Consider the following 11,480-nt stretch of genomic DNA (forward strand, 5'->3'; position numbering starts at 1 on the left):
TCTCTATTCCTACTTATATGGGACATATCCTTTACCCAATGAAAGTACAAGTGCGGAGAATATTCTGTAGAATATTCCTTTAGAATACCTTATTACTAAACTAGTCGTTTGGGCCGATCTGAGTACTCGACCTCGACTCTAGCTACTCAACTCACCAATATGTTACTTCTTAAGCATGACCTCAGCCTAATTGGCTCTTAGTTATCCTCTCTTAGACAAGGTTCTTCTGATTAGATTTTGACCCATACAAGTATCATTTAGTGTAAGGTGTTAAAGTCATATAAATCTTGAGTTTATTACTTAAACGATCACTTAATTATATCGAAATTATCTAGTAAAATTATTTTTTTAGTAATAGAAAAGTCACTTAACTATGTATATAACATTCAAAAGGCCACTCAAATCAAATTTATCAAACTTTCAATTTCCATTCTATTTTATCCTCTAAATTATCAATATTTTGATATTTTTTCTTTTTAATATATATTATGGACTTACATATAGAACAAATAAATTTATTTATAAAAAAAAAAAAAATCAAACATATATAAATTGAATAATATAGTCATCTTACTTACCCAAAAGAATACCTTTAAACACAAGCCAAAGGGGAAAAAGGAACTATCTAACAAAAAAAGGTAAAACCATAATGTCAGAAGTGGGATATTTTTTCTTTTTAATATATATTATGGACTTACATATAAAACAAATAAATTTATTTATAAAACAAAAAAAAAATCAAACATATATAAATTGAATAATATAGTCATCTTACTTACCCAAAAGAATACCTTTAAACACAAGCCAAAGGGGAAAAAGGAACTATCTAACAAAAAAAGGTAAAACCATAATGTCAGAAGTGGGATTTGAACCCACGCCCTCTCTCGAAGACCAGAACTTGAGTCTGGCGCCTTAGACCACTCGGCCATCCTGACTTGCTTGTTACATTAAATAAATAGTATAATTTAAACTACTATATCCTATATCCCCTATACATCCCTGTTTAATAGCGACTATGCTCTCATTCTTGAGCCCTTATTCGCAGACCAATATTCAGAAGGCGCGAATCGATAACCAATTGCTGCCTGGAATTTTCGATTCACACATCTGCTAGGATTTAACATTTTTAATCAAAGATGCAGGTAATTTTAATTTAATTCCACAACTTCTCAATGGATTCAATGTTGTACACATTTTTCAGCTGATTTTATTTGTCTGAATAAACTTGTAGTACCCGATGAATCCACCGGGGCCACCACAATACGGCCGCCCATTACCTCCGCCATTACCGGCTTTTCCACCGGCGTCTAGTACTTTCTGGAATGCCGCCAACGTGGTTGATCACCTCAAAAACTTACACGACACCATGAATCTTGCTACAGCTTTGTAAGTAACATAAACCTTAAAGCTTTGAATTACTGAATGTGAAATCATATAGTAGTTTTTACTGTTTAGGTCTTTCTGGGTTTTGAGCAATTGCAAAGAGCTGGAAATGATACTCCCTCCCGTTTAATTCATATGAACGTGGTTTGACTGGAGTTTAAGAAAGAAATAAAGATTTTTGAAACTTGTGGTTTAAACCTGCCATATCTTTTGTGTGACTATAAAATCATAGTGAAGGGTAACATTGAAAGATCAAAGAAAAATTGTTTTCAATTAGAGAAAGGTGCCATTCTTTGTTAAAAAGACTAAAAAGTAAAGGCGAAATACATGAACGGCCCCTTTAAGTTGTCCACAACGATCAAACAACCTCCTCAACTGACCCATTTACCATTTAGACACTTCAAGTGACTATTAAGTGTATCAAGCAAACACATGTTGCTGATGAGGCATATGCGTTTTTGCAAACAAAATTTTGAGCGCGTGAAGTCATTTGTTCAGCCTAATTTTATTTTTCTTTGAAAATAAACCAAGAAACCTTAGAGCACCATAGTAGCTAGCTAAAACAGCTGCAACTAAACCTTTCTTCTGATCTAAACCACCTCAACCCCACCGTGAAACTGCCATAGAGGCAAGAAAAATCAGCCATTAAAGTTCGAACTAAGCACCGAAAACTACCAGAAACTATCACCTTTCACCACAAAACTTTATTGCTCGTAACCTTCAGAGCTCCGCCTAGTTATGTCAACCCAAAATCAGTCCCAGATCCAGCGAAAGAAGCAACAAAAATGTTGTTGCTGCGAAAAACCTCAATTTTTTTGCCATTCCTATCACCCTCATCTCTACCATAAGAACACAATTTCTCCACCCTCTTTCATCTTCATCGGCGGACAATTTTAAAGGTAATTTTACACCAAAAATAATAAATTAGAGGAAAAAAGTGATATAAGCCCAATTTCATAATCAAGAAAATAACGGAGAGAGAAGACTGAAGATTCCAATAGAATCATAGTTTTGCTTGGAGAACGAATTTTCCGGCGATAGAGATCGCATAAGAGGAGCTTTTCTGGCGAGGTCCATTAGTGATCCCTTAGTGGGTTCTCTATTTGGCTAATCTATGTTATTTCATATTTGTATGAGTTTTAATTTGTCGGGTGGATTTGCCAAAGGCAGGGGAGAGGGGACGGGAATGGGAGCACAGAAGAAGATGAAAGGGAGGGGGGTGGGGAGGGGGATAGGCGCTGGTTTTGATAGAAGTATAGGAAAGGTGTTTATTTTTCTTCTTTAGATGTATTTTCTATTTTTGTTAATAATATGTGTCTCTTTTTATTATAAATTACACGTGTCGTAGTTTAATTGGCTCATTTGACAGGTCATTGGCAATTGTAACTCACACATGTAGTCTGCTGCACTCGGGTATTTACTTGATACACTTAATAGTCACTTGAAGTGTCTAAATGGTAAATGGGTCAGTTGAGGAGGCTGTTTGATTTTTGTGGTCAACTTAAAGGGGCCGTTTATATATATGACTAAGAGTCATATCTTTAAGAAGTGGCTTGCTGCCACGTGGGGGTGGGGGTGGGGGTGGGGGTGGGGGTGGGGGGAATTAATCTTTAGGGTTCTAAAAATGAGGCTAAGTTTTTGAACCAGAAGCACTATTATTTGCATTGTAAGGGTGTGGTGAGATAGTAAGGGGTCCCCCCTCCACTCATAACCAGAGTCTTGTTGTTCGAGCACTAGGAATGGAGAATCTTACTGTTTGCAGTGCTTGACCCTCTTAATGGGCTTTCCCCTGCAAATAAGCTCAGGCCAGTGGATTTCTAACAACGGAAGCTTAAATGAGAAAGAAAAAAAAATGCAGTTTTGAAGTGTTCATGTTTAGGGCTTCTACATTTCTTAATTTGGATAATAATAGCTGGAAATGCTACTTAGGCCGGGGGGGGGGGGGTTCGGAAAATGGGGCTAAATTTTGATTGAGGAACTCCTTTATGTACGCATTATTTGAGTATTAATTTGATAGTGCTTACATGTTCGTCTTCTGGGCTTTTGAATTTGGAATGTTTTGAGCAGGCAAAAAGAGCTGGAAATGTTAATTAGGCTGAAAGATAGAAAATTCTGAGAGGGGTTCAGCAACTGGGGCTAGTGAGAACTTTGTTGAGTAACTAAAGCCTGAAACTTCAAATCAGTAGCACTATTACAAGCGTTATTGTTTATGAATCTGGTATATGTGCTCCCATTTATCTTCCTAGTTTTTGAATTTTGAAATACTTGAGCAGGAAGAAGGAGCTGGAAATGTTGAGTAGGTTGAAAGACGAGAAAGAAAAATCCGAAGAGGGTTCAGAGAATGGGGCTGGTGAAGGCTTTATTGATAGTTTTGTGAAGTTTATGGAGCATTCTAGGATCAATATGAAAAGCCAAGAATCCCTGTCGCTGGAAGCGGCTAATACCCTAATATCTAAATTGAGAGCTCAGTTGGAACCTTTTAGGGTTATCACAGATGAGATGGTCCCTTGGGAAGAAAAGTCTGCAGCTGTTAGATTAGTAAATAAAATGCACAAGTACAAAAGGAACAAACTTTGGCGTAAAAGGAAGAGGAAACACGTAGCAGAAAAGTTAGCAAAGGTGCTATACCGTATTCCGCTTTTTCAGCGTCTTTACTATTTTTTGCAATTTTAATCTCTAAGTATAAGGTGTTTGTGTTATTTGTTTTAGCATTCTGATTTCTGATTTGCATTAATCTTTAGGAGCGAGAGCAATTTGACCAAATTGATATGGAAGCTGATGAGTGGAGGGCCAGAGAGATAGCCAAGGATATTGCAAAACGCAAGGTATTGATACTGAAAATGCATAGTACTAAAATTACTTGTTTAGTATTCGCATCCTGTTTTTGAGACAGTAGAAGCCCTCTGTGTTGGCTTGTACTGCTTGAGTTTGAGCACTTGTTAAAACTATTCAATCATTAGCCCACAAATATTTAAAAAAAATAAAGAAATTAGAACCACAAATAGTGCATATAGTGAGATGAAATGTTTGAAGACAACAAATGTATACTAAAATTTATGATGTCTATATTTTACCGTCGTCTATTTATTTTTTATTTTTTCTCAAGCTATTCACTGACAGCCTATTAATTTTATATCTTCTAACTAGTTCTTAATCTTGGGAGAAATTTTATTCTGTGTGAAATATGACACATAATATTTGTATGAGGGACTTATTATATGACAAGTGGACTGTGGTCCCCGCAAATCCAAACAATTTCACCCACCAAACCTTTCGGTCCATCACTCCATCTCCTCTATTCTTTACCATTTTTTATTTTATTTCTACACCTTGCACCCATAGATATTAGCCCACAAAACCATCCCTTCGCCCCACCCCATTCACCGTCCAAATACCACCTGCACCACCTGTATAATACTAATAGCTCTCTGTCGTTCCATACACAGTAAAAATATACAGGGATCTTCATTGTCACCACCTCTCTGTTTCATCAAAACATCCAAAACTAACTTATTGCTAAGGAACCACCATCATTATGCCTCAACAAAAATCACCTTACAGCCACGTCAAGGTGGCACAACTGCAATGGTGGTTGTTTTATATTTTATATTTTTCTTTTTTATAAGTTTGGGGTTGCGTATTGAGTCATTGGATCATATAATATTGGTATTATTATTTTTGAAGATTAGAAAAAGCCATAAATATGGTAAAAAGTAAATAATAGTAGTAGAAAAGAAGCAATTGAAGAGGATGGGAGAGGACGAAAGAGAAAGAAGACAAAATTTAAAAGATAATCTGAGAGTTTTTTTTCCTTTCTTTCCAAGTTGAGTGGGTGTGAGACTCATCTTCCACATGTTAGCAGGAATTTACTATACTTGGTGAGACATGGAATAAGAGGGGAAGAGGAGTCGTTGTTAATGGGTGGAGGTGGTTTACGTGCAGAGAGTCAAGGGAAAGGGAAGAGGATTTGGGCTGGAAGCGAATCAGTGATGTGTGGACCCACAATTCCACTTGTCAATTATAGGAGTCCTCATACAACTTTTGTTGGTTGTATGAGACTCAAAGTAAAATTTCTCGTGACTAAGTATGCTTTAAAAGGTTTCTGTTTCTTTATCTTGTGGATGTAGCAAAAACATATTTGATACATTTCTTGCTCCTCAAAACTTTGCTCATCGTAACATTTTGAACATTTGAAACATTTTAAAATGCGCTACTCCATGGTGTTTCTGTTCATCAATATGCAGAAGATTATGGGAAGAAACAGTGGGATAGCATCAATGTACCATTTAGGAACAAAAGAAAAAAAGAATATACAGAATGCTTTACGCTACACAAAATGAAGATGTACATAAAGCTGTCCATTTAAAGCAAACAACCGTTAAAGGAACTTTGCTTTTTCAAATGAGTTTCCAAGCCCAAGTATCAAATGAATTTCGTGCTGCTAGTAAAGTCTGATAGCAAAACTTTGCTGTGAATATTCTATTGTTTCTTGCATTCCGTATCAGGGAGTTAGGCTCATTATATGATGTGCTGTATCTTCTAGCTCTTTTAGAAGAGTGGAGATTCTTTCCAACTTTTCAATCATTACAATACCATCTGGATCTTAGTTCCCATCCTTGATTGGATATCCATTGAGCAATAGTCGTATCAGATTTTAAGAACCTATTATTTGACTTCAGCCCTTTTACAGCCTACCCACCATGGTGAGGCTATTGCCTCATAGATCTGTTGGGTAATCCAATTCATTGAACAACTCTTCACTATTTGCTTTTTTCTTGGTTTACCAGAAATATTAAATTTCATAGTTAACCATTCTGCTTGCTTTTGAGGCATAGTGGTTTCCAGATACCCGAGGGTCAGTGCGCAAGGTTCGAAACTCAATGGATAATGGGCTTGCCCTTCTACCTTCTCCACTGTCTGCGGCAGGATTCGAACCCATGACATGCACCTAAGACATAATGTCGTTCGTTGTGCATGTTTTTCTTCTGATCTTTATACCTAATAATATCACTTATTTGTTAATCTCATAACTTTTTCGTTAAATCCTCCTGTATTTACATTATTTTGGAATCACAAATTTCCATAACCGGAAGCATTGCACTGCATTTTATGCTTAATAAGAAGAACTAGTATATTGCGTTCTAATGGATTATGTGTGTTATTTTATGATGTCATGCTATACTAGTAAATGCTTCTGGATTTTCTGGGCTATGCATTGAGTGTCACTGAGCTACCAAAACTTAGTTCCTACAGTTTCTTTTGTCCATATTCACAGTAAATGTTCAATTGCATTACATATTGCTCAGTTACTGAGGGTCTATGTGCAGGTTGAAAAGATGAAGGAAATAGCAAAGCTAAAGGAAAAACAGGAGAAAAAGAGACTAGAATCTGAGGTGAGAAGGAAATTAACCGCTTATTCATTCAGACTGGACATGATTGTTGAAGTTCCCATAGTTTTTCCACAACTGATCTAGCAATAACTTAAGGATCATAGAAACTTCTGAGAGTTTTGACATGGTGTGGCACCATATTCATGACACAGTTCAATGTTTCCATGTGGCTTAGTTTTGCTCCTGCTTCTTCTTCCTGTAAACAAATTCTGCCAGACATAGCCCCTCCTCCACAAAAAGACAAAGGTTCCTTTTCAATACCACAAGATATGTGAGGCTGGTTTTATGGTTTATTTGAGATGATACCCAAGTAATTTAATATCGTGGTACCCTTTATTTCATGGTATGATGATGTTGAGTCACTTTTATTTTTGCTTTCAGCTTGAGCTGGCATTGATGGTAGAGAAATTGCAAGAATTACGTTCCATCAGGGTTCAGAAGTTGAAGAAGCAAGGTATATATTCCAATGGCGTTGATCTGTCGTAGTGTTTCCTTTTAGTTTATCCTAGCTTGTACGATCCTTTCCTTTCAAATAAATTATTTTTTCCTCAGTTTCTAGTGGAACTGCTATATTTGTGGTTGAAATCTGCACTTTTTAAGTAAAATCATGCAGTGTTTTCCACATGGATTTTTTAAAAGTCTCATAAATAAGTTTTTATTAGTGTTTGCTAACTACGAGATGCTCAGTGGGAAAAATGAATTTGGCGAAGGAAACAGTGGTTTCTCCCTTGGGATTATAATTTCTTTTTTAATGCTGCAACTGGGTGAGTATCATTGGCAGCTTCCTCTTTTGCTTCATGACATCTGCGGAGAATTTAACCCACTTATGCAGCTACTGTGTTTTCTATATGTAACTATTTATGTATGCTGTTCGTTTCAGCATAGATATTCGGAAACTAAAGATTGAGAGTTCTGCTACTGAAAATCATTACATCAATATTTTGGAAATTTGTATTAAGCTGATATAGTTCCTCAACAATTTGCTAAAACCTGTAAACATTTGGCATTGTGGGATGACGGAGTAGAACCCTTACTTATGAAAGACACTACCTTTTACCCTCAGTCTTTTCCCCTTTGGCCCCAAAGACATCAATCTTCTTCACTTAATTTGTAACATCGTTGTTTATACTTGAATAGGTCACTTTCTTCCGGAAGAGGATGATAAGTTTCTAGAAAGAGTAAGAGCTGCAGTTGAGGAAGAAGAGCGACAGGCAAAGGCAGCAGCTGAAACAGATGCTGCTAAGGATGCAATTGCTACTGCTGAGGAATCCAGGAAAACAATTCAAAGTCATAGATCAGAGCCTGGTGACCTGCATGCTAATACTGGTACCAGTAAAATAAATCAAGACCAGACGACTGAGAGTAAAGATAAATCAGGTTCTACGCCTGTCAATGAGATGGAAAAGGGCGGACCTGAAGGGCTAGGCTCAGCCAGCTTACATGATTCTGTCGCAAATCTACCGTTGGAATTTTATCACTATTACTATGGCAGTAATCATGATTTGGGAACGCTTATAGAGGTGATCTTGGCTAATGTCTTGCTAATTATTTACTCCTGCAGTAGATTTGCATATCATTGTGATTGAAGGCCATTCTATTCGTTTCTATATGTTAATTGTTCTTGCTAGAAAAAATGTAAAAGTTAATTATGCTTGACAATTTATAGGCTTGCGCTACATGAAACCTTTTCCTCCTTCTATGCAGGTAAGAAGAACATGGGATGCATACATCAGACCTGGAGGAAGGTAAATATATCTTGCTTAATCTTGCTGGTACAAAAGCACCAGTTGCATTAGTCATTTCCTTATTTACTAGGTTTTCACTGACATGGAAAGAACAAGCAGAAAATGTGAGAAAAAAGGTCAAAAAGGAACATCTCTTGATGCTTACATCAATCACGTTTTCTGATACAATGTGTTAATATTCTCACCTAGATATCATATCCTTATTACCACCATACAAGTTTTTAGATTTCGGTAGTTCACTTAATCATGTGTGATTTAACATTTTTGACTCAGCCACTAAAAGAATACTACTAATAAGGCTGGATGGATTAGATTCATACAACTAGTCTGGTATTTGGCTCTCACTGCTTTTGTATTGTTGAAAAGCTATATTGTTTTGCATTCGAAATGTGCTATTTGACCCTTTAGCGTCTTTTCGCAACGTTCTCCTTTAAATCTCTACTCTTTGGGATCTCTTTCATTTAAACTAACAAAATAGAATTTTTTCCTATTTTTCATGACAAGTTATGTCTGCATATGGCAAATGCCAGACGTATCGGTATCTAACAACTCCCCTTCGCCCTCTCCCCCCACCAAACTTCTGTGTCTTGATGCAGCCGAATACCTGGGCATTGGGTCCAGCCACCACCTCCAGCAGATGAGATATGGGCATCCTACCTGGTGAAGCCTAAATGACATTCTTATAGGTGGTTCCCTAGTGCAGAAGCATCACTTTCTAGATTGCCTGGTTTGATGGTTATCCTACTAAATTATCGGGGGTCTTTCAGCACTGCATCATTGATGCTTCTGAAGGACACAGACAAAATGCATGTACCTAATCTCTCTCCCTGCGTCGTGATTAATACAGCTTCAAGGGCAGACATGATGGACTGACTTTGTCCTGAGACAGGTTGATTCAAGCACAACACTGATCAAAGAAGACATTGCTAGGAGACCGGACATGCTGATATTCTTTTCAAGGGTATCAAATAGCAGGAGCTGATATTGCCATGATAGCTACCAGATTGATGGATTTAACATTTGCCTTGTACGTCTCAGTCATCAATATCAACTTTTCGTCAATATGTATAGCACCAACAACAACAACGCCTCAGTCCCAAACTAGTCGGGGTTGACTATATAAATCTTCACTGACCAATGTTTGTGATCATTCTTATTAATTTGATATTAGGAAGCATGTTTGCAGATGTTCAGCTTCAACCGGCAAGTACTGTGTAGGAAGAATTACAGATTTTGTTAATTTATTTAGGGTCGTCTGGTTCATATACTTGTTATATGGGATAATATTGCAGAGTGTTATTCTCAAAAAAATATTGCAGAGATTATTTATGGTGAATGATATTCAAACAACTGTCATGTTGTTATCAATTATGAAGGCATTGTTATGATTAAAAATAAGATAATTGTTATGCATAAATTACTTATTTTGAAGGCATTTTTGTCTTTAAATGGTTTAATTTCCGTTGTGTTAATACACGTATTCTCATTTCAAATTATATCTTGTATACTGCATAAAATAATAGACTTTTCTATATAACTTTAATGTGGATGTTATTTGAAAAATCATAAAATGTTGTAATTCGTTATGTCGGGAACTCTTTCCTTATGCTGTCAACTTTTTGTTATGCACCAAACAGTGGTACGGAATCATTCTTAAAAATCTTGGTCAGAACCTGAATACTTCCTTAAGCAAAACACTACCAAAACTGTGGTATGGAATTCTTTTGAAAGATCTTGGTCAGAAATTCAATACCTGCTTAAGTTAAACAACAGGTGAAAAAGACCAATCTTGCATGAAGTAAATACCATGACTTCGTCGTTCGACAAAATCTTCATTGACCATGCAATCAATCGACAAAGCCGATCAAAATACTTCACTATTCTATGTTGAAATTTGTTATAATAATGTTGGACCGGGAGAATATTTGGCATCTGGGCCTCGTCACAAAGGAGCCCAACTTATGTAATTTTATTTTATATAGTTAATAGTGGTAGTAGACGGGTCAGTAGCTTAGGCCCATAATATATATATCATTTTATACATGTTCTGTAATAGACTTTTTCATTCTTTTGGACAGAACATAACAGATTCAATCGAGAAGCTTCCATCTTCTTGTATTCATGGTGATCTCGTGGATTTTCAAGTTTATCATGGTATCAGAGCGAGGATTCACGTAGATCTCGCGCACAGCTTTCGTCTGATGGTACCTTCACACGATTTTGTGGATTTTCTCTCATCTTCGTCTCATCTGTGCTTCGTCAGATTCATTGATTTTTTTGTTGTTTGCTCTCATTTTGCAGGTCGTTCTTCTTCTGGTAGCGAAGAAGTGTGGTAAATCTGAACCTATTATCACTCATTTGTCTATTACAATTGGTTTTCCTTGTCCTAGAGTTTTGCATGTGTAGATTTTCGCATAAAATTGGCGTGATCTATTGTTTTCATTATGACTTTGAGAGATAGTACCAGCTCCTCTTCTACATACTTCCCAGAACCTTCGAGCCCTCTGTTTATACAATCATCTGATATTCCTGGCACTTCTTTAGTGCCCATACCATTCTTTGGTACTGGGTTTGGGGGTTGGAAGAGAAAAATCATAGTCGCTTTATCGGCAAAGAATAAAATAGCTTTTATAGATGGCACCTGCCCCAAACCATCTGATAATGCACCAGAATTAAAGTTTTGGAATAGATGTAATAATATGGTGATATCCTGGTTAACTAGTTTTCTCTCTCCTGAGATTGCTGAGAGCGTTCAATACTCCGAGTCTGCTGAGTGTATTTGGAAGCAACTTGAAATTAGATATGGTACGGTTAATGGGACCAAAATTTTGAGATTAAGAAAGAATTAGCTTCCACTTGTTAGAGATCTCTGGATATTGCATCTTATTTTAATAAATTGAAGAGGTTGTGGGATGAATTGGCCTTCATGCGCCAACATTCTGTAAGTCCCTGTAACTGTCCC

The 11,480-nt window shown here is 36.7% G+C and overlaps 1 protein-coding gene and 1 non-coding gene across 5 annotated transcripts; one reads left to right on the forward strand and one right to left on the reverse strand.

The window, feature by feature from the left end:
- Window positions 1-851: 851 nt before the first annotated feature.
- TRNAL-CAA (transfer RNA leucine (anticodon CAA)) lies at window positions 852-935 on the reverse strand. The gene has a single exon. It is a non-coding gene; the product is annotated as a tRNA-Leu (tRNA).
- A 66-nt stretch (window positions 936-1,001) lies between these two features.
- Window positions 1,002-9,886, forward strand: LOC107762457 (U11/U12 small nuclear ribonucleoprotein 59 kDa protein). Of its 4 annotated transcripts, XM_016580821.2 has the most exons (10): window positions 1,002-1,142; window positions 1,232-1,386; window positions 3,657-4,002; window positions 4,125-4,208; window positions 6,711-6,776; window positions 7,155-7,227; window positions 7,911-8,293; window positions 8,478-8,518; window positions 9,115-9,204; window positions 9,366-9,886. In XM_016580821.2, the coding sequence occupies exons 1-9, from the start codon at window positions 1,137-1,139 to the stop codon at window positions 9,191-9,193; spliced, it is 1,233 nt and encodes a 410-aa protein (XP_016436307.1). In that variant the 5' UTR covers window positions 1,002-1,136; the 3' UTR covers window positions 9,194-9,204; window positions 9,366-9,886. The 4 variants fall into 4 exon arrangements, with proteins under 4 accessions (XP_016436307.1, XP_016436306.1, XP_016436308.1 ...); XM_016580820.2 differs by having other exon boundaries at window positions 9,115-9,886; XM_016580822.2 differs by lacking the exon at window positions 1,002-1,142 and adding an exon at window positions 2,753-2,796 and having other exon boundaries at window positions 1,369-1,386; window positions 9,115-9,886.
- Window positions 9,887-11,480: the final 1,594 nt, after the last annotated feature.

The sequence above is a fragment of the Nicotiana tabacum genome, chromosome 7 (genome assembly GCF_000715075.1).
Source record: "Nicotiana tabacum cultivar K326 chromosome 7, ASM71507v2, whole genome shotgun sequence".
NCBI classification, from domain to species: Eukaryota; Viridiplantae; Streptophyta; class Magnoliopsida; order Solanales; family Solanaceae; genus Nicotiana; species Nicotiana tabacum.

What these genes read in the sequence shown, in the direction of transcription:
- LOC107762457 (XM_016580820.2), top strand. An exon ending in ATGAATCTTGCTACAGCTTT is followed by an intron (nt 1,387 to 3,656) that starts GTAAGTAACATA and finishes ATACTTGAGCAG; the next exon opens with GAAGAAGGAGCTGGAAATGT. An exon ending in ATTTGGGAACGCTTATAGAG is followed by an intron (nt 8,294 to 8,477) that starts GTGATCTTGGCT and finishes CCTTCTATGCAG; the next exon opens with GTAAGAAGAACATGGGATGC.